At 46.1% G+C, this 23,218-nt stretch overlaps 1 protein-coding gene across 1 annotated transcript; it reads right to left on the bottom strand.

The window, feature by feature from the left end:
* Positions 1-2,781: 2,781 nt before the first annotated feature.
* On the bottom strand, positions 2,782-22,910 carry NTAQ1 (N-terminal glutamine amidase 1). The gene is made up of 6 exons (XM_008001480.3): positions 22,712-22,910; positions 17,056-17,155; positions 15,047-15,097; positions 8,400-8,548; positions 7,671-7,795; positions 2,782-3,497 (listed from the first exon to the last, which is right to left on the bottom strand). The coding sequence occupies exons 1-6, from the start codon at positions 22,792-22,794 to the stop codon at positions 3,388-3,390; spliced, it is 618 nt and encodes a 205-aa protein (XP_007999671.1). The 5' UTR covers positions 22,795-22,910; the 3' UTR covers positions 2,782-3,387.
* Between the last annotated feature and the right edge of the window lie 308 nt (positions 22,911-23,218).

Raw genomic sequence — 23,218 nt, 5'->3', positions numbered from 1 at the left:
TGGTCCACACTTGTAATCTCAGCATTCTGGGAGGCCGAAGTGGGTGGATCACTTGAGGTCACAAGTTCGAGACCAGCCTGGCCAACATGGTAAAATCCCCTCTCTACTAAAAATACAAAAATTAGCCAGGTGTGGTGGCACATGCCTGTAATCCCAGAAACTCAGGAAGCATAGGCAGGAGAGTCACTTAAATCTGGGAGGTGGAAGTTGCAGCGAGTCAAGACTGTGCCACTGCACTCTAGCCTGGGCAACAGAGCAGGACTGCATCTCAACAAAAACAAGCAAACAAACAAAATTCTAGTTTAGTCCCCTGCTTTTCTTGAAATTTCCTCTTTCCAAACAGAAAATCCTCTCACACATATTGAATACTAAGAGAAAGAAACATGACCTCAAAGAAAACTTGTCTTAGTTTGTGTTCAAAAACAAAAAGAAAAAAAGTTTAAACAGAAAAATTAAGCACAGACAGACACAAATAACAGTTCCTAAGCCTAATAAACAACTCTGAAGAAAAATCTTGTAAGAAAACCTATCTTTCAGTTAAAAATAACAGAAATACAACTTGCACAAGCTGAAGAGAAAAAGGAATCCACTGGCTCAGAGAACCAGGAAGTGCAGGCTGGACGCGGTGGCTCACACCTGTAATCTCAACACTTTCGGAGGCCAAGGTGGGTGGATTGCTTGAGTCCCGGAGTTCAACACCAGCCTGAGCAACATGGCAAAACCCCATCTCTACTAAAAATATAAAAATTAGCCGGGCACTGTGGCACGCCTATAGTCCCAGCTACTCAGAAGGCTGAGGTGGGAGGATTGCTTGAGCCTCAGAGGTAGAAGCTGCAGTAAGCAGAGATCACACCAGTGCTCTCCAGCCTTGGTGACAGAGCAAGAGTCTCAAAAACAAAAAAGGGGGCTTGGTTGCAAGCACAGATCAATCTGAAACAGAGCAGGCAAGTCCCAAAGTAGGGCTGAGCCCATGAGACTTCTTGGCTTTGCCCAGGAAAGAATTCAAGGGCACGCTGAAGGTGAAAGAAAACAGCTTAGGCCAGGCGCGGTGGCTCACGCCTGTAATTCCAGCACTTTGGGAGAATGAGACGGGCGGATCACGAGGTCATGAGATCAAGACCATCCTGGCTAACACGGTGAAACCCCGTCTCTACTAAAAATACAAAAAATTAGCCAGACATTGTGGCGGGCATCTGTAGTCCCAGCTACTTGGGAGGCTGAGGCAGAAGAATGGCGTGAACCCAGGAGGCGGAGCTTGCAGTGAGCTGAGATCCGGCCACTGCACTCTAGCCTGGGTGACACAGCGAGACTCCATCTCAGAAAAAAAAAAAGAAAAGAAAACAGCTTTATTGAAGCTGTAGTGTTACAACTCTGTGACCGCTCCTGCAGAGCAGGCTTACCCTGTAGGCAGAGAGGAGCAGCTCAGAGCAGTTTGGCAGTCACATTTATACCTACTTTTAATAACATGCAAATTTGGCCAGGTGTGGTGGCTCATGCCTGTAATTCCAGCACCTTGGGAGGCCGAGGCAGGAAGATCACCTGAGGTCAGGAGTTTGATACCAGCCTAGCTATCATGGCAAAATCCCGTCTCTGTTAAAAATACAAAAATTAGGTGGGCATGGTGGTACACGCCTGTAATTCCAGCTACTCGGGAGGCTGAGGCATGAGAATCACTTGAACCTGGGAGACAGAGGTTGCAGTGAGCCGAGATCATGCCACTGCACTCCAGCCTGGGCCATAGAGTGAGACTTTGTCTCAGAATAAATAAGTAAATAAAAATAATATGCAGATTAAAGGGCAGTTTATGCAGAAATTTCTAGGGAAGGGGGCCAGGCGTGGTGGCTCATGCCTGTAATCCCAGTACTTCGGGAGGAGAAGGCGGGCAGATCACCTGAGGTCAGGAGTTCAAGACCAGCCTGGCCAACATGGTGAAACCAAGCCTCTACTAAAATACAAAAATTAGCCGGGCGTGGTGGTGCACACCTGTAATCCCAGCTGCTCAGGAGGCTGAGGCATGAGAATCACTTGAAACTGGGAGGCGGAGGTTACAGTGAGCTGAGATTGTGCCACTGCACTCCAGCCTGGGTGACAGAGCAAGACTCTGTCTCTAAATAAATAAATAAATGGTTACAGTTGTACCCTCCATAGCATAAGGCAGAGGATTCGCATTAAATCTCATTTTCTCTTTTTTTTTTTTTTTTTTTTCCTGAGACGGAGTCTTGCTCTGTCACCCAGGCTGGAGTGCAGTAACATGATCTCAGCTCATTGCAACTTCCACCTCCCAGGTTCAAGCAATTCTGCCTCAGTCTCCCAAGTAGCTGGGATTATAGGTGCCCACCACCACACCCAGATAATTTTTGTATTTTTAGTACAGCCAAGGTTTCACCATGTTGGCCAAGCTGGTCTCAAACTCCTGACCTCATGATCCGCTTGCCTCGGTCTCCCAAAGTACTGAGATTACACACATGAGCCACCACGCCCAGCTGACAGTTTCTTAATAAGTAGAAAGCTCATCTAAGAACAAAAGGTCAGACATCCTTGCTATAAGAAGTTGTTCATTTTTAAAGCAGAATCATGAAAACATGAGAGCTGATACTATATGCCAGTGTAATGCCAAATATCTTTCATTTGGAATGATACGATTAAAGCCACATGATCAAGATGTCTTCCAGAAGGCAAATGTAATAAATATATTTTAAAGCCCTGGTTCTCATCTACAATTGAGGCATATTTAGGTATTTCATATCATCAAGGGTGACACAAAAATCTTCAAAACAAAACAAATGTTAAATCAATTTTATTTAAAGCCATAAATAAATAAACCAAGTAACACTCAAATCTGAGAGGGCTGCAATCTTTTTAACAATACCATAGTCCAAAAAGACTAATACTTATTGCTGATTCAGCTCACAATATTACCCCTTTCCAAACAACAGCACATTGAAATGTTCAAGAAAACGTTTTATGGGCACCTTTTATGGGCATTTGAGATTCACAGAGCAATGGGCCATGGCCCTGCCCTCAAGGAGCTTACAATGTAGCTGGAAAGACACAAAACATCCAGAACAGACATGAGGGGCTGGCTCTACCTCCACACCTCTATCTGAACAAAAACGATTACTGGCTTAAGTCCTCGTGTTTTAACAAATGAGCCACAGGAATATCTTAGCAAGTACACACTATATCAAGTTTCAATTTGACATGTCAAAACAAAAGTTTTTATGTTGTTCATTTATATTTGTATTCACTCAGATTTCCACTCAATCAAATTAAAAGAGAAAGACATAATTCCAAGCCAACTGTACCATAATGTTTGCTGTCCTCGATGAAGGGATAGCTTGTTCATGTCCTAGAATTTCTCCACAGTTCCACATCTTGAGGCCAAGTTTAGCAGTTTTTACTGCCAAACCGATGTGTAAATTCGGATAGTGTGTAGACAGCGCCCCATCCTACCTCGGGATCCATACTGATGAAATCGTTCAGGTTCATTTTGGAATCTAAAAAAAATATGAAAAAAAAATGTCCACTGAAAACACAATTTTGGTTTAACAGCAATAAAACAATGCAGAAGACCAAAAGTAGGGTAAAATTAGTCAAATGGATAAGGGCTCAATGTCACCTCTGTGGTTTTCTTGCCTTGAATGTATAACTTCAATCCAATCATGACAAAACAAACACACCCAAACTGAGGGACACAGAATGTCAGTGAAGAGGGGACTACACAGAGAGTCAGAGCTCCAGAGATCAGCAGAGGGGACCCCCTGGGTCATTGGCTAAGTACTGATCTTCTCTTCTATGGAACGAAACTTCATGAGGCCAGGGAAAGCAGCACCAGGAAGGAGTGGGTCTAATAATCCCCAGAACTTCCATAGGGCTAGAAATAATTCATGTCACCACCAGCCAGAGTGGAGAGAACTCTTAAGATGCGGCATTCAGTGGCGTCCTTAAAAGGGTCATGTCAGAGTAGGGGGAGGTTAATTAGCCCTCGATGACAGGCTGCTCTGAGCCGAGCATGGTGGCTCACACCTGTAATCCCAGCACTTTGGGAGGCCGAGGTGGGCAGATCATTTGAGGTCAGAAGTTAGAGAACAGCCTGGTCAACATGGTGAAACCCCATCTCTACTAAAAATACAAAAATTAGCTGGGTATAGTGGCACGCCTCTCTAATCCCAGCTACTTGGGAGGCTGAGACAGGAGAATTGCTTGAACCTGGGAGTTAGAGGGTGTAATGAGCCAAGATCATGCCACTTCACTCCAGCCTGGGCAACAAAGCAAGGCTTTGTCTCAAAAAAAAAAAGAAAGAAAGCCTACTGTGAGCCTTTACTCAAAAAGATTAAAAGCAGCCAGGCTTGGTGGCTCACACTTATAATCTCAGCACTATGAGAAGCTGAGAAAGGTGGACCACTTGAGGTCACAAGTTCAAGACCAGCCTGGCCAACATGGTGAAATCCCATCTCTACTAAAGTACAAAATTTAGCCGGGTGTGGTAGTGGGTGCCTATAATCCGAGCTACTTGGGAGGCTGAGGCAGGAGAATCGCTTGAACCCAGGAGGGAGAGGTTGTAGTGAGCCAAGATTGTGCCACTGCACTCCAGCCTGGGCAACAGAGCAAGACTCTGTCCGGGAAAAAAAAAAAAAAAAGGAGTTAATCCTAGCCAGCATGGTGGCGCTCATGCCTGTAATGTCAGTATTTTGGGAGGCCAAGGTAGGAGCAATATACTGAGACCCTATCTTGATTTAAAAAAAAAAAAAAGAGTCAATTCCATAACTAAATCCAACATACCTAATAATGTATGTATCTAAAACATGCATTAATTTAATGTCAGTTTTCTTTTTTTTTTTGAGACAGTCTCCCTCTGTCACCCAGGCTAGAGTGCAGTGGTGCCATCTTGGCTCATTGCAACCTCCACCTCCCAGATTCAAGCGATTATCCTGCCTCAGCCTCCTGAGTAGCTGGAATTACAGGTGTGCACCACCACGCCTGGCTAATTTTTAGTTAGTTAATATGGGCTGGACACAGTGGCTCACCCCTATAATCCCAGCACTTTGGGAGGCCAAGGCGGAAGGATCACCTGAGGCCAGGAGTTCAAGACCAGCCTGGCCCACATGGCAAAACCTCATGTCTACTAAAAACATAAAAACTAGCCAGATGAGGCTGGGCGGGGTGGCTCATGCCTGTAATCCCAACAGTTTGGGAGGCCGAGGCGGGCGGATCACAAGGTCAGGAGATGGAGACAATCCTGGCTAACATGGTGAAACCACGTCTCTACTAAAAATGCAACAAAAAAAAAATTAGCTGGGCGTGGTGGTGGGCGCCTGTAGTCCCAGCTACTCAGGAGCCTGAGGCAGGAGAATGGCATGAACCCGGGAGGTGGAGCTTGCAGTGAGCAGAGATCACACCACTGCACTCTGTCGCCTGGGCGACAGAGTGAGACTCTGTCTTAAATAAATAAATAAATAAATAAATAAATAAATAAATAAAACTAGCCAGGTGTGATGGTGCATGCCTGTAATCCCAGCTAATCCGGAGGCTGAGGCATGAAAATTGCTTGAACTCAGGAGGTGGAGGTTGCAGTGAGCTGGGATTGTGCCACTGCACTCCAGCCTGGGTGACAGAGTCAAGGGAGGGAAGGAGGGAGGGAAGGAGGGAGGGAAGGAGGGAGGGAAGGAGGGAGGGAAGGAGGGAGGGAAGGAGGGAGGGAAGGAAGGAGGGAAGGAAGGAAGGAAGGAAGGAAGGAAGGAAGGAAGGGAGGGAGGGAGGGAGGGAGGGAGGGAGGGAGGGAGGGAGGGAGGGAGGAAGGAAGGGAGGAAGGAAGGAAGGAAGGAAGGAAGGAAGGAAGGAAGGAAGGAAGGAAACTGGGCTGGCAGTGCTCACCTCGGCAGCCCATATAGTAATTGGGCTGGCAAAAGCCCAGCACAAAATAGCATCCAATGAGTAGTAGTCATCAAAACCAAAGGAATCGCCCCAGTCTGACCAGGGCTGACAAGGGGTTCACTAAATGTCTGCTATGCACTAGGCTCTGTCTTAGGTGCTCACATCTCGAGGGGAAACAGGTAGCTGCTAAAGGTACACTGTGCCCAGACCAGGCCCTGTAGAGCAGGTTGCTGGAGATGCTAAGGTAGACCCCTCAAGCCCTCTCCTTACCAGGGAGCTTCCCCAGTTCTCACACTGAGGCCAGGAAGCAGCTCTGTACACCAATAAGCAATTCCAATATAAATTTTTTAAATTATGAGTGCTTTTCATAGGGAGCCTCAAAAATCAGAGTTTGAACCCTCTCTTAGTCCCCTCAAATATGCCAAATGTATTTTACTTTCTTCCTTGTTAAAGTACTTTTTTCTTTTTCTTTTCTTTTTTTTTAGATGGAATCTCACTCTCGTCACTCAGGCTGGAGTGCAGCAGTACAATCTTGGTTCACTGCAACCTCCGCCTCCTGGTTCAAGTGATTCTCCTGTCTCAGTCTCCCAAGGAGCTGGGACTACAGGCACAAACCACCACGCCCGGCTAATTTTGGTATTTTTAGTGGAGATGGGGTTCCACCACATTGGTCAGGCTGGTCTCGAACTCCTGACCTCAGGCGATCCACCCACCTCAGCCTCCCAAAGTGCTGCGATTACAGGCATGAGCCACCGCGCTCAGACCCTTGTTGAAGTACTAACACTACTGCCCTATTTTTCTGTCATGCTGCAGAGCTCACAGAGCACTTTCACACAGACTGTATTTTCTAGGTGTTGGGATGATCTCACCCCAAGTGGGAATGTTGAGAATTACTTACAAACATAAATAACGCTTCAAACTCATATGAATGCCAAACAATAGTAATAGGGTGAAGGAACCTTTATCTTCTTAAATGTCAGGAAATTATCAACTGGACTGATAACTAAAAGCACATAAATGAGACAAGTGGTACAATAAAACCTGCTACCGCTCACTTCCCTCTAATGCAGATTTTATTATATAGCCAAAGTGACATTTCACACATCACAAGGATGCAATGGGGATTTCTTTCACCATAGCACAAAACCCTACCATGGCAAGGCGCTACTAGTCCCGCTGTTAAATGACACAAGCATGCGAGTCTCCTGATGTTCAGTGTCCCCACAGTCGCTACATCCAATAATCCAGCAGTTTGCAGGTGCCATGCTTCTGATCCTTAACACCCTTTGTCTCCAACACAAGTTCTTATGGCTTCCAGTCCTATTCCCTGTGCCTTGATTTCTGAATCTAACACCCACACAGAAGTAGTATTTCCTATGACCTCCTTATTTATGGAGTTTTTTTTCTTTTCTTTTTTTTTTTTTTTTGTTGAGACGGAGTCTCACTCTGTCGCCCAGGCTGGAATGCAGTGGCCCAATCTCAGCTTACTGCAAGCTCTGCCTCCCGGGTTCGCGCCATTCTCCTGCCTCAGCCTCCCAAGTAGCTGGGACTACAGGCGCCCGCCACCACGCCCAGCTAATTTTTTGTATTTTCAGTAAAGACAGGGTTTCACCGTGTTAGCTAGGATGGTCTCCATCTCCTGACCTCGTATCCACCTGCCTCGGCCTCCCAAAGTGCTGGGATTGATTCATGGAGTTTTATTCAAAGAATGACCTGACTTTTGTCCTCTTTTAAGGAAAAATGCTGATGTATACATGATCAATCAGAATCCCCTTTGAGAAGGCATCCTGGCTCACCTCCAGTCTCAATGCAGGGATACGGCGGCGGAGGCTCTCTCCAATTCCCACTGGAGTCTTTCATGTGAGATCGGTCAGAAGCAAAGTTCTTCAAATATGAATCTGCACGGATCACTCTAAATTTCCTGCAGACAAATCAATATACACTCACATTAGGGAGGTGTCACGTTTGAAATTCTAAATTTTTATATGGAGTCATTTCCTATGACATGCACAAAACTACTCATGCATTTCTGTATGGTTAGTAACACAGGCAACTTTACTACCTATTAGAGAAGCATAGGAAATGATCAACTAAAACCCAAAACAGAAAGACAAAGGCACAAAAACATGTCTGGTTGCCTTGATTTACTCAATTTGTGTATCAAGGGCAACGGGCATGATTTTCTGATGCTGCCTTCACAGCCCTCTCAATGGTGACACCAGGTATCCCCACAAACCCCCAAACAAAAAGAGTATAAGAAAAATCCCCAACCTGCTTGAAATTAAATGTGTGGGATCTCAACACACAAAATTTTAAAAGAATGCCAACCTTTTATATGATAGATAACTTTCAAAGTTTTAAAACATTTTGAATCTCCTGTGTTGCAAATACATCATTCTTAAACATCAACTCAATGGTGACGCCAGACGAGACCTTTACAAACCAACTGTCAAAAAAAAGAACCTCTGTGGAATCGTCAAAGTCTTACTTCAGAAAATAAGTAAATCCATCCTGAACGTCCTCACCTCCTAAACTGTGGGTGAATGTCATCATCAGACTTAAAGGCATCTTCTACATAAGTGTCAAAGGGGCAGGGAAATGGCAAGACAGTATCGAGATCATAAATGAAGCTCTGTCCTCCACTTGAAACATGAAGCAAAACAACATGGTAATCCTAGAAGTAAAAGTTGCTAAAGTTAACCAAGTTACTTCATAATGATGAAATCCCAGTATTCAGGCACATACATTATCACTAAAAAGGATATAGACTGCTACAGCCCTCCTTATAATAGCAAAATAAAATAAAGCAAACACAATACCCTGAAAACATTAAATGTCCACAGATAGGGAAATGGTTAAATAAATAATGGAAATGTTCATAGTCATTAAATGCACATCCTCTGAACATCCTCCGAACCTGCAATTTTACTTCTAGGAAACTTTTTTGCTTGAGATGGAGTCTTACTCTGTCACCCAGGCTGGAGTACAATGGCATGATCTCAGCTCACTGCAACCTCCACCTGCCAGGTTCAAGCAATTCTCCAGCCTCAGCCTCCTGAGTAGCTGGGATTATAAGTGAGCACCACCATACTCAGCTAATTTTTTGTATTTTTAGTAGAGACGGGGTTTCATCATGCTGGCCAGGCTGGTCTTGAAACCCTGACCTCAGGTGATCCACCTGCCTCAGCCTCCAAAAGTGCTGGGATTACAGGCATGAGCCACTGCACCCAGATCCACCTATTTTTTTTACTGAGACAGTCTTGCTCTATCACCCAGGCTGGAGTGCAGTGGCATGATCTCAGCTCACTGCAACCTCCACCTCCTGGGTTCAAGCGATTCTCCTGCCTCAGCCACCTGAGTAGCTGGGACTACAGATGCCCGCCACCATGCCCATCTAATTTTTGTATTTTTAGTAGAGATGGTGTTTCACCACGTTGGCCAGGCTGGTCTCCAACTTCTGGCCTCAAGTGATCCCCCCGCCTCAGCCTCCCAAAGTGCTGGAATTACAGGTGTGAGCCACTGTGCCGGTCCCACCTGCTATTTGTTAAAACTACCTGTATATAAAGACACACGCGCGCATTCAGAAGTACATTTGCATACATGCGAATGCAGAGGAAAACGTCTGCAAGGATGTCCTCCAAACTAATAACAAAGCAGGCTTCTGGGGGTCAGCCTGGAGAGGAGGAGGACTTTAATTTCTAGTTTGGAACCACTTTTGCAATTAAAAGAAAGGAACAACTATTTTTTAAAAAAAGAAGTTAGCCAAGCCCTCATCTGTAGCCACTAAAGGAGAAAGAAAAAGACAGCTTTTCCCACACAGCTCTGTCACGGCGTGGATGTTAATTCTCACCCTCACTCTCAGACTCAAGGTACTGCCCAACACCGGCGATGAGCTGAAAGGGATTTCAGGGAGGTGATCAAGGGACATGAGCAATGTGGTGCTCTGAGTTCTTCCAAAGAAAAATGCTCTCATAGAGAACAGCACTGTGAAATCAACGCAACCTAGCAACATTAGTAATACCATCTTATATTTCCACAGTATTTCAGAGTTTAAAAGGCACTTTCTTTCTCAAATATCATTCTACTTGAGCCTTGTATAAATCCTATGAGGTAGGAACAATACTTAAGACTAGGGATGTTGTGCCTTTAAAAGCCTGAGTGCTGCCTTTGGCTCTAAGTCTATCTTAGCAAAACAGAAAGAGATTAAAAAATGAATGCCTATTCTCTGGACTTCCCCAGATGTATCCCACCCTCCACGCCCCCAAACAGTCCATCATTGCCTCCCACTGGGCCTGCTCATGTCATTCCCCTCCATCTGCAGCAACCTTCTCTACCTCTTCCCACCACACAAGCTCCAGCTAAAGGTTTTCTTCCCATGAATCAAAGTTTTATCTTCTCCCACCCCCTGCCAGAATTGCTGCCTCACTCAAATTCTGTTTCTCTCTTAACACCTTCTAATTCATATTACAGGTGTGTTTTGTTGTTGCTGTTTTGAGACAGAGTCTCTCTCTGTCACCCAGGCTGGAGTACAGTGGCACGATCCCGGCTCACTGCAACCTCCGCCTCCGGGGTTCGAGCGATTTTTCCACTTCAGCCTCCCAAGTAGCTGGGATTATAGGCACGTCACCAAGCCCACCTAATTTTTGTGTTTTTAGTAGAGATGGGGTTTCACCATGTTGACCAGGCTGGTGTCGAACTCCTGGCCTCAAGTGATCTGCCTGTCTCTGCCTCCCAAAGTGCTGGGATTATGGGTGTGAGCCACTGTGCCCAGTCCCATATCAGTTTTTTTGAACCGCACACTCTCTATTCTATGTGAAAGACTATACTGCTGAACTGCAGATGCAAAGATGAAAAAGATAAGTTCTCACCCTCAAGAAGTTCCCAGAGAAGTGAGTGGGAACCAGGTAAACTGCTGCAGGACATTGTAGAGAATAGAGAACATCAGAGGCGGAGAGCAACGCAGGCAGGAGCAGGTAAGCGCCTGGTTCCAATCTCAGCCCCTCCCCTCGGCAGCCTCAGTCTCCTCTTTTATAAAATGGAGATAACCGGAGTGACTAACTCAAGGGTGTCCAATCTTTTGGCTTCCCTGGGCCACACTGGAAGAACTGTCTTGGGCCACACATAAAATACGCTAATGATAGCTGATAAGCTAAAAAAAAAAAAAAAAAAATCACAAAAAAATTTCATACTGTTTTAAGAAAGCTTACACATTTGTGTTGGGCTGCATTTAAAGCTGTCTTGGGCCACACGCAGCCTCCAGGCTGCAGGTTAGACAAGCTTGGTCTACTTCACAGTGCTCCTAGAAGCCTTAGTATGTAAATGGTCAACCCTTTTAAAAGACAACCAAAGGCTGAGCATGGTGGCTCACGCCTATAATCCCAGCACTTTGGGAGGCCAAGGCAGGTGGATCACATGAGGTCAGGAGTTCGAGACCAGCCTGGCCAACATGGTGAAACCCCGTCTCTACTAAAAACACAAAAATGAGCCGGGCATGGTGGTGTGCACCTGTAGCCCCAGCTACTCGGGAGGCTGAGGCACAAGAATCGCTTGAACCCAGGAGACGGAGGTTGCACTGAGCTGAGATCATGCCACTGCACTCCACCCTGGGCAACAGAGCAAGACTCTGTCTCAAAAACAAATAAATAAATAAAAATACAAAATTAAAGCCAACCAAGAAAGGAAGAGGACAGGAGCCCAATGGCCAAGGAGAGTTTCACAGAGGAAAGGACCCCATTGCGGAATCTTGCCTGATGGGGACAGCTTTCCAGAAAGAAGGTACAACTTGTGAAAAGGCATAAACAGTGACTATTTACAACTTTCTGGTAAGCTCAGGTCCACATTCCTATACACTAGGCAGCTGAGGGACTGCAAAGGAAAAGCATTGGCCCAAAATTGCCTTCACGGCACAGATGAGGAGCCAAGGAATGTAGGCTTGAGCAGCAGCCTCACTCTCTGAGTTGGTTCAGTGTCTGCCCAGCTGCCAGCAAAAGACTGACTGTGCTAGAAGCAGGGATGTCACCTACAGATGCCACCATCTGCTCCATGTCATCTGGTCTAAGATAGAAGCACTATAGGCATAATTTTCTTTTAACTTTTTGTTTTGAAATTGTTATAGGAGGACGGGCGCAGTGGCTCATGCCTGTAATCCCAGCACTTTGGGAGGCCAAGGTGGGCAGATCACTTCAGGTCAGGAGTTCGAGACCAGCCTGGCCAACATGGCAAAACTCCATCTCTACTAAAAATAAAAAAATTAGCCAGGTATGGTGGCACATGCCTGTAATTCCACTGACTCGGGAGGCTGAGGCAGGGGAATTGCTTAAATCTTGGGGGGCAAAGGTTGCAGTGAGCCGAGATCACACCACTGCATTCCAGTCTGGGTGACAGAGACTCCACCTCAAAAAAATAAATACATAAATAAAATTTTTAAAAAGACAGTATTATAGGAATGATTTTTTTGGAGACGAAGTCTCACTGTATCACCCAGGATGGAGTGCAGTGGTGCAATCTCAGCCCACTGTAACCTCTGCCTCCCAGGTTCAAGCAATTCTCCTGCTTCGGGCACCCAAGTAGCTGGGACTACAAGCACCCGCCACCACACCTGGATGATTTTTGTATTTTTAATAGAGATGGGGTTTCACCATGTTGATCAGGCTGGTCTCGAACTTCTGACCTCAGTTGATCTGCCTGCCTCTGCCTCCCAAAGTGCTGGGATTACAGGTGTGAGCCACCACGCCTGACCTGAAATTATTATAGGAATGATTTTAAATGGCTAAGGTGGTAGATATATTTGTGATGTCATAGACTTTTATCCGTTTAGCATAGGAAGGGACTTTGGCAATATTTAGTCTGGGTACACATTAGAATTATCCAGAGACTGTGTTAACAATGTAGTTTTCTGATTTAGTAAATCTAGAAAGGGGTTCATGATTTAGTGTTCTTCAACTGTACTCACTACTACTCACTGGTGTCTCTACTCACTCAGTGAGGCCTACCCATGCCCTACAACAGGACAACAGCAAGGCAAAGAAAAACCTGCCGGAGGGTGTGGGGAGACTTCTTACATCACTGGTGTCTCTACTCACTCAGCGAGGCCTACCCACGCCCTACAACAGGACAACAGCGAAACAAAGAAAAACCTGCCAGAGGGTGTGGGGAGACTTCTTGCAACAGGATTCCCTACCTTGAGCTGCTATGAGATGTGTAAGGCGGACATGGCTACAGGTCCTTCCCCTCCAAGTTTCCCTAGGATGGGGAGTGAGACCACCACTGAAAATCAGCTAAGCTGTTCAGCAACAGGGATGACTTCTCGTGCACACAGACCGTCTGTAACAGGGGTTTGGTACCACTGCTAACAGTAACTGCCAACACTTCCTGAGTACCAGTAGCAGACACCAGGAAGATGCTTCCTGTGCATTATCTCATTTAAGCCTCATGACCCCACTGACCAGGGGGAGACACTGAAGAGAGAGGGTAAATAACCTACCTGGATCCCACAGTTGACCAATGAGAGGCCTAGGACTTAAACCCAGTATGTCTGACTCCAGAGCCCATGCTCCTAACCCCAGAGCTGAGGGGCTTGGGCTTTCATGCAAGAGCAGCTTTCACGCAAGATCACCTGCTGGCAATGGAACTGAGAACATCAGCTCTGTGAGGCCAGGGGTTTTCATCTGTTTTTAGCCTGGCATATAAAACACACTCAGTATATACATGTTAAATAAATGAGTGAAGCCAATCAAATGAGACATAATTTTAAATAAATACCCAGAAACTAGGAGTTCGTTACATTTCATCAGTGTCGTTTTACTTTCACTTTGTTTTCGTGTTTATTAGCATAAAAACTCCATTTTTTTTCTTTTTTTAGAGATGGAGTTTCATTCTTTTTGCCCAGGCTGGAGAGCAATGGCACGACGTCGGCTCACTGCAACCTCTGACTCCCAGGTTCAAGCGATTCTCCTGCCTCAGCCTCCTGAGTAGCTGGGATTACAGGCACAAGCCATCACACCCAGCTAATTTTTGTATTTTTAGTAGAGACGGGGTTTTACCATGTTAACCAGGCTGGTCTTGAACTCCTGACCTCAGGTGATCCACCCACCTCGGCCTCCCAAAGTTCTAGGATTATAGGCATGAGCCACCATGCCCAACCCTGGCCTCCATTCTTTAGGGGAACGGGTTAAGGTGACATGTAGATGTGTACTAAAAAGGACCCAGGTCTGAGAACCAGTTCTGCCACTGACCATGCGACTCTGAACTACTCACTTTGCTCTTCTGTGTTTATTTCTTCCCTGAAAAATAAAGGGGTGGGAGTAGATCTGTATTTTTCAAATGCCAGTCATGTTCACCTGGGAGTTCATCAAGAACACGAACTCCTGAACTCCTCTCTAGATTTACTAAATCAGAAAACTACATTATTTATTTATTTATTGAGACAGGGTCTCTCTCAGTCACCCAAGCTGGAGTGCAGTGGCGCAATCTCAGCTCACTGCAGCCTCCACCTCCCGGGTTCAAGCAATTCTCCTGCCTCAACCTGCCAAGTAGCTGGGACTACAGGTGCGTGCCACCACGCTCAGCTAATCTTTGTATTTTTTTTAGTAGAGACGGAGCTTTGCCATGTTGGCCAGACTGGTCTCAAACTCCTGGCCTCAAGTGATCCACCTGCCTCAGCCTCTCAAAGTGCTGGGATTACGGTGGGGGAACCACTGCGCCCAGCCTAATATTTGTATTTTTCTTAGAGATGGGGTTTCGCCATGTTGGCCAGGCTGGTCTTGAACTCCTGGCCTCAAGTGATCCGTCTGCCTTGGCCTCCCAAACTGCTGAGATTACAGGCATGAGCCACCGCGCCCAGCCAAAAACTACATTTTTAACAGTCTCCAGATAATTCTAATGTGTAGCCAAAGTTCCTTCCTGTGCTAAATGGTAAGAGTCTAGGAGATCACAAATATATCCACCATTTAAAATCATTCCTATAACAATTTCAAAACAAAAAGTTAAAGAATATATGCCTATAGTGTTTCTACCTTAGACCAAATAACATCTATTCTCAAAAGGTCAATTTATTAATAATTATCACAGCCTTTATCTACTGCTTAGGTCACTTATGCTTTACCAAAACATATAGAACACTAAGGGGTTACAAGTCACAATGCATCAATACTCTCTGTACTAACTGTCTTACCCAGATCACAGGTCCATCTCCAGGTCTTGCCTGTTGTTTCCAGATAGGTATCTACAAAACACAATACATTTCATAAGCCATACCTTCAGGTAAACCACTACTAAATTATTTTCCCTTTTTTTTTTTGAGATAGGGTTTTTTTTTTTTTTTTTTTTTTTGGAGACAGAGTCTTGCTCTGTCGCCCAGGCTGGAGTACAGTGGCACAATCTGGGCTCACTGCAACCTTTGCCTCCTGGGTTCAAGCGATTATCCTGCCTTAGTTTCCCAAATAACTGGGATTACAGGTGTGTATCACCACAGCCGGCTAATTTTTTATATATTTTTTTGATAGACACAGGATTTCACCACGTTGGCCAGGCTGGTCTCGAACTCCTGATCTCAAGTGATCTGCCTGCCTCGGCCTCCCAAAGTGCTGGGATTACAGGCATGAGCCACCACGCCCGGCCAAGACAGGATCTTGCACTGCTGCCCTGGCTGGGGTGCAATGGCTACTCACAGGTGCCATCATAGTACACTGCAGCCTTGAACTCTTGGCTTCGAGTGATCTGCCCACCTCAGCCGCCTCACAAGTAGCTGGGACTACAGGCACATGTCACTGTACCTGGCTACTACTAAATTCTTTAAAGCAATACATACATGAGAAATAAAATATTTTTAAGTATGCAAAAATCAAGGTGAAGGAATGAGTGAAAAGGAAGAAATCTAAATCCTTCTAAGTATCCCCAAGAATGAAAGCTCTCAAGAGCACAAGTTATTGTATGATGGTCTTTGGAGAGTGAAAAGGGATCTGAACTAGGAATCAGAAGCCCTTGCAAGTATCAAGTCTTGCTTTCCCATTTAATTATTCATAGGGCCACCCTAAGTCTTAATTTTCTCATCTATAAAATGAAGAAAGTTGTCCAAACCTTGCCTGCCTTCACAGGGCTTCCATTGGGATCAAATGAGATGATGCCTGCAAACGTGTTTTACAAAATACGAAGGGCTTCCTTTTTCTAATTCCTCATATAAGTAGACTGTAGTTCTATTTAAACTCCAGAGACAAATCCTTACTTTAAAACTGAGAGTATGCATATCTAAGCAATTTTTTAAAAGTCTACATCTTCCATCTTGAATTTAAAAAAAGAAAAAAAAAATGGCCAGGCACAGTGGCTCACGCCTGTAATCCCAGCACTTTGGGAGGCCAAGGTAGGCAGGTCACCTGAGGTCAGGAGTCGGAGACCAGACTGGCCAACGTGGAGAAAGCCTGTCTCTACTGAAAATACAAAATTAGCCAGGCATGGTGGTGGGCACCTGCAGTCCTAGCTACTCGGGAGCCTGAGGCACAAGAATCCCTTGAACCTGGTAGACAGAGGTTGCAGTGAGCCGAGATCGTGCCATTGTGCTGTAGCCTGGGCGATAGAGCGAGAATCCGTATCAAAAAAGAAAATAAAAGACAAACAACAACAACAACAACAAAAAAACCAGGTCTACATTAATGCCTAAAGAAAAGGGACTTAACCTGTGTAGACCATCACAAATTTCCTTACCTAAAATAAGGGGCTAAGCTGGGCATGGTGGCTCACGCCTGTACTCCCAGCACTTTGTGGGAACAAGACAGGAGGATCACTTGAGGCCAGGAGTTCAAGACCAGCCTGGCCAACATAGCAAAACCCCAGCTCTACTAAAAAATACAAAAATTAGCCGGGCGTGGTGGCACATGCCTGTAGTCCCAGCTACTCGGGAAGCTGAGGAAGGAGATGAACCCGGGAGGTGGAGGTTGCAGTAAGCCAAGAATTGTACCACTGCACTCCAGCCTGGGCAACAGAAGGGACTCAACTCATCTAACCCAAACATGCCTTGTAAGGAAAAAAATCTCATTCAAAAGAAAACTTTTAAATGTTGCTGTATTTTATAAAGCACACTTCAGAAGAGTACTACACCCATGATATATTTTGCTTTTTTTAAATTTAATTTAGCTTCTAACGTCATGCTAAATCTCGTTTTCTTCCTGCACTCACTCACCAACTTACCATCTTCCTCTCATTAGATATGAAGACAGCATAACATTCTTGTAAAGGATACTGGTCATGGTTTTTGATGTATTCACAGAGCTTCCAAATATTTTCTTCACTGAAATAAAATAATTGTTTAATCAAGATTAGAGAACATCTATGTGTCTTTTAAAGTTGAACAAAATACTGATGATGGCATCAAAAAGTTGGAAAAGACCTTAAACACCATGCCATCCAACAACTAGCTAACGTTTGAATCTCCTCTAAAACATCCCAACAAGCTGGTATTCAACCTATACTGTGTGTAAACCCCTCTCCACATAGAGGTGATTACCTTCCCCAGCAGTGCTTGTACATGGAGGCATTTTATAACTGATAAAATGTCAATATTCTATGAGTTTTGGGCCCAGCAACTTGAGATACAGCTGCAATTCTAACTCAGTCACTTACAAGGTAAGAACCTTTGACGGAGGCCGGGCAGGGTGGCTCGGGCCAGTAATCCCAGCACTTTGGGAGGCCAAGGCGGGCGGATCATGAGGTCAGGAGTTCGAGACCAGCCTGGCCAACAGACCAGCCTGACCAATATGGTGAAACCCCGTCTCTACTAAAAATACTAAAATTAGCCAGGTGTGGTGGTGGGTGCCTATAATCCCAGCTACTTGGGAGGCTGAGGCAGAAGAATTGCTTGAACCTGGGAGGAGGCAGAAGTTGCAGTGAGCCAAGATTGCCTCAGCCTCCTGAGTAACTGGGATTATAGGTGCATGCTCCTATGCCTGGCTAATTTTGTGTTTTTATTTTTATGCGTTTTTTTTTAGATGAAGTCTCACTGTGTCACCCAGGCTGGAGTGCAGTGGTGCGATCTCAGCTCACTGCAACCTCTGCCTCCCGGGCTCAAGCAATTCTCATGCCTCAACCTCCCAAGTAGCTGGGATTACAGGCTTGTGCCACCATGCCTAGCTAATTTTTGTATTTCTAATAAAGACAGGGGTTCATCATGTTGGCCAGGCTGGTCTTGAACTCCCGACCTCAGGTGACCAGAGGTCTTAAACTCCTGACCTCAGGTGATCTGCCTGCCTCGGCCTCCCAAAGTGCCTGGATTACAGGTGTGAACCATCTTGCCTGGCCCCTTTGTATTAACTCTAAGCCCACCCTTACAGGGGAATGAACAAAGAGAAACTACAACCTATACCTCTTCTCATATCCCTCCAAATTAATGACTCCCTCTTCTTTTCTGCATGCATCTTTTATGGCCTTCTATGATGCTTGCCATTTATGGATTTGTATGTCTCTGCTCATGGTCTATAAGCTCTAATTTATCATCATATCCTCCAAGCACTTAGCACAGTATTTTGTACATTATAGGCTCTTAAAGATATTTGCGGTAAACTCCCCAAAAACTTCTATAAGCTAGACAGATAATTGTCTTCTTCAAACCTGGCCTTAGAACATTTAGAATAAGGAAATTTTATCTACTATATATATGCCATATGTGATGCTGAAACAGTCAGTAATTTTTCTTTTTTTTTTTTTTTTAAAGGTTGTCTCGCTCTGTCACCCAGGCTGGAGTGCAGTGACACAATCTCGGCTCACTGTAACCTCCACCTCCTGGGTTCAAGTGATTCTCCTGCCTCAGCCTCCCAAGCAGCTGGGATTACAGGCGTCCGCCACCACGCCTGGCTAATTTTTGTATTTTTAATAGAGACAGCGTTTCACTATGTTGGCCAGACTGGTCTCAAACTCCTGACCTCAGGTGATCCACATGCCTCAGCCTCCCAAAGTGCTGGGATTACAGGGGTGAGCCACCATACCCGGCCCAGTCAGTAAATTTTTATTAATCTATAGTACATATCATATGAAGTAGTCAGTATCAGTAGCAATCTCCCTCTCCCCAACTTTTCTTTTCTTTTTATTTTTTTTTAACCACAACCATCACTTTTCCCTTGTGGTTTCCTAGTTATTTTAGAGAAAAAGAAAACCATGGGAGAAAAATATGTCCAACTGCCATATTTTAAGCCTAGTTTTATGGAGCATTGAGACAGGTAAGGCAAAGACTGATGAACTGAAAGAGTGTCTACTTCCATAAGATGGTGACCATCCTCAGGGCTGTTTATGCCTTGCTTCATTTTTAGGTAGCATGGCATGGATGAAATTAGGCTTTGAGCCAGGAGTGAGGGCTCACACCTGTAATCCCAGCATTTTGGGAGGCCGAGGCAGGTGGATCACCTGAGGTCGAGAGTTCAAGACCAGCCACGGCCAACATGTGATGGCCAACATGTGAAACCCCATCTCTACTACAAATACAAAATTTAGCCAGAAGTGGTGGCATGCATCTGTAGTCCCAGCTACTTGGGAGGCTGAGGCAGGAGAATCGTTTGAACCCAGGAGATGGAGGTTGCAGTGAGCCGAGATTGTGTCACTGCACTGCACTCCAGCCTGGGCGACAGAGCAAGACTCCACCCGCCACCCCACCCCACACCCCCAATTAAAAAAAAAAAAGAAACTAGGCTTTGACAGACTGAGCCACATTCTGTGAACACTAGAAGGCTATAGTAACCAAAACAGCATGGTACTGGTACAAAAACAGACACATAGACCAATGGAACCGGTTAGAGAACCCAGAAATAAAGCTGCACATTGACATTTACAGCCACCTGATCTTCAACAAAGTCCAATAACAAGCAATGGGGAAAGGATTTCCTATTTAATAAGTGATGCTGGGATAGCTGGCTAACCATATGCAGAAGATCGAAACTTGACCCCTTCCTTTCACCATATACAAAACTCAACTCAAGATGGACTAAAGACTCAAATGTAATACCTACAACTATAAAACCATAGAAGAAAACCTAGGAAATACAACTCCAGACATAGGCTCTTACAAAGATTTTATGATGAAGACTCCAAAAGCAATTGCAACAAAAACAAAATTGACAAGTGAGACCAAATTAAACTAAAGAGCTCTGCACAGGAAAAAAAAAACCTATCAATGGAGTAAACAGACAACCTATAGCCAGGTGCTATGAGGCTTGCGCTTGTAATCCCAGCACCTTGGGAAGCCCAGGCAGGAAGACCACTTGAGCCCAAGAGTTCAAGATGAGCCTGGGCAACACAGCGAGACCCTGTCTCTATAAAAATGAAAAAAAAATTAACCAGGCATGGTGGCACACATCTCTAGTTTCAGTTACTTGGGAGGCTGACGTGAGAGGATTACTTGAGCCTGGGAGGTCAAGTCTGCAGTGAGCTCTAATTGTGCCACTGCGCTCCAGCCTGGGTGACAGAGTGAGACCCTGTCTCAAAAAGAACAAAAACAAAAACAAAAAACAGACTACCTACAGAATGCAAGAAAATATTTGCAAACTATGCTCTGATAAAGTCTAATATCCACAATCTATAAGGAACTTAAATAAACAAGCAAAAAAAAAATCCCATTAAAAAATAGGCCAAGGACATGAACAGAAACTTCTCAAAAGCAGACAGACAGGCACAGTGGCTCATGTCTATAATCTCAGTACTTTGGGAGGCCAAGGCGCACGGATCACTTGAGGTCAGGAGTTCAAGACCAGCCTGGCCAACACGGTGAAACACCGTGTCTATTAAAAACACAAAACTTAGCTGGGCATGGTGGTGCACGCCTGTAATCCCAGCTACTCTGGAGGCTCAGCTGGGAGAATCACTTAAACCCGGGAGGCAGAGGTTGCAGTGAGCCAAGATCGAGCCACCGCACCCCAGCCTGGGCAACAGAGTGAGACTCCATCTCAAAAAAAAAAAAAAAAAAAAGGAAAAAGAGACATGCACACAGCCAACAAGCATATGCAGAAATGCTCAACAGCACTAGTCATTAGAGAAATGCAAATCAAAACCACAATGAAATACCATCTCACTGCAGTCAGAATGGCTATTATTAAAGTCAGGCCAGGTGCAGTAGCTCACATCTGTAATCCCAACAGTTTGGGAGGCCAAGGCAGGAAGATTGCTTGAGTCCAAGAGTTCAAGATCAGCCTGGGCAACATGGCACAACCCCACTCTACAAAAAACATAAAAATTAGCTGGGCATGGTGGTGCACACCTGTAGCCCCAGTCACTCGGGAGACTGAAGTGGGAGGATTGATTGACAGCAGGTCGAGGTTGCAGTGGGCCATGATCGCACCTCTGCACTCCAGCCTGAGAGACAGAGTGAGATTCTGTGTCAAAAAAAAATGAATAAATAGGCTGGGCACGGTGACTCACGCCTGTAATCCCAGCACTTTGGGAGGCCGAGGCAGGCAGACCACGAGGTCAAGAGACCGAGATCATCTTGGCCAACGTGGTGAAACCCCGTCTCTACTAAAAATACAAAAATTTGCTGGGTGTGGTGGTGCGTGCCTGTAGTCCCAGCTACTCAGGAGGCTGAGGCAGAACCACTTGAATGCTGGAGGTGCAGGTTGCAGTGAGCTGAGATTGCACCACTGCACTCCAGCCTGACTACAGAGTGAGAATCTGTCTCAAAAAAAATGGAGGAGAACTAACGGGATTTAGAAGAGGCAGGACAGAAAAAGAGTGCAGTAAGATGCATGAACTTCAAAATCACGAAGATGTTCCAGTTGCAGCACCACAACTTGCTAGATGTGTGATTTGGGGGCATACAACAGCCTCTCTGTGGCTCACTCTTTTTATTAGTAAAATGAGGATAACGATAGTAAAAGAAGCTACCTCATGGACATCGATGGAAGCACCTGCCACTGAGCCTGACATGCAATCAGGGCCGAACAAATGTTCAGTGGCATTGGTTTAGTGACAAGCAGAAGGCGGAGGGATAGTTTTAGATAGCACTGAGGTTTCCGGTGCAAGGACTAGAAGCTGGAGAAGAAACCATTACTCAGGAAAGAGTAGGCATGGGAATGAAAAAGGACCAAGGCAGGGGCGGTGCTTCAGCTGCAGAGGTGGCCTAGGACAGGGGTGCAGAGCATGGACTCCGGGGCCAGACTCTGCCTGTAAATCCCCACTCCTTCATTCACAAGCGATGTGGCCCTGCGCAAATTACTTGCAGCCCTCTGTGCTTCAGTGCTCTCATCTTTAAACTGGGGATAACAATACCTACCTCTTAGGGTTATTATGATACTCAGTGATTTAGTTTACCTAAATCACCCAGAACAACGCGTGGCATATAGCAAGTGCTGTGTGAATGTAACCATTATTATAATGACAACATGGTTAAGATCATGGTTTCTGGTGCCAGAGAGCCCGAACTGGATTCCTGGCTGCTATTAGCTGGGTGACCTTGGGAAGTTATCCCAAACTCTCTGTGCTTCCATTCTCTTCCAAAATTAAAATGACCTTCGCCTCAGTCTGAAACCCCACATGCTTCAGCACAGTAACTTCCAAAGGTTTTCAGAGCTCCACCCTTCCTAGCCCCGAAGCAGAGATCTGCTGAGCAAATCCAACCGACAAGCGCCAGGCACAGGTAATGCACTATCGACCCTAGGATTCCGGACGAATTCCCAACCCCATCCAACAGCCCACGCTCTATTCAAGAGACAAGAGCTGCCATTCCCGCTCCCTACTCCCGCAGAACTGTAGAACCCGCCGGTAGAGGCCGGGAGCGCCCCCGAGCAGGGGCCGGGAAGAGGCGGGGCCTGGTTGCAACTCGCGGCCCGGGAGCCTGGGAGACCCAGAGGCTGCGCCCGCGCCCCCTCACCAGTAGCAGCTGCTGTAGACACAGGCGTCCCGCGGGGGACTGGCCGGCTGGTAGTGGACGGCAGTGGGGCCATTACCCTCCATAGCCAGCTAGCTCGGCCAGGGCCGACGCCGGAGGAAGACCAACTGGACCAGACGTAGGAAAGGGCGGGCGTGTAGCGGCCCGCGCGGGCTCTCAGGGCGGGGTGGGAGGAGCCCGGGGCGGCCGGGACAGTTTCCGGGTGGTGGGGCCAGGAGCGCGGTGGGCGGGGCTAGCAGCACGAGTTCTCGGCGCGGGAAGCCCGGGACGAAATGGGCAGAGCTCGGGCAAGCGGCGCCAGTTCCTGGGAAGGTGGAGCCCAAGCGAAGTGGGCGGGTCCGGGGTGGGGTGAGCGGCGAGAGCTCCCGGTGGGCGGAGCCCGGGACGAGGAGGACTGCGTGCTTCCTGGTAGGCGGAGCCCGGCTGGTGGGTGGAGCCCGGGGTGGGGCAGGACTGGAGGCTTGGGCTCTCATGGGCGGAGTCAGGGGC

The sequence above is a fragment of the Chlorocebus sabaeus genome, chromosome 8, assembly GCF_047675955.1.
Source record: "Chlorocebus sabaeus isolate Y175 chromosome 8, mChlSab1.0.hap1, whole genome shotgun sequence".
NCBI classification, from domain to species: domain Eukaryota; kingdom Metazoa; phylum Chordata; class Mammalia; order Primates; family Cercopithecidae; genus Chlorocebus; species Chlorocebus sabaeus.
This window is presented reverse-complemented; position numbering and strand designations above follow the sequence as displayed.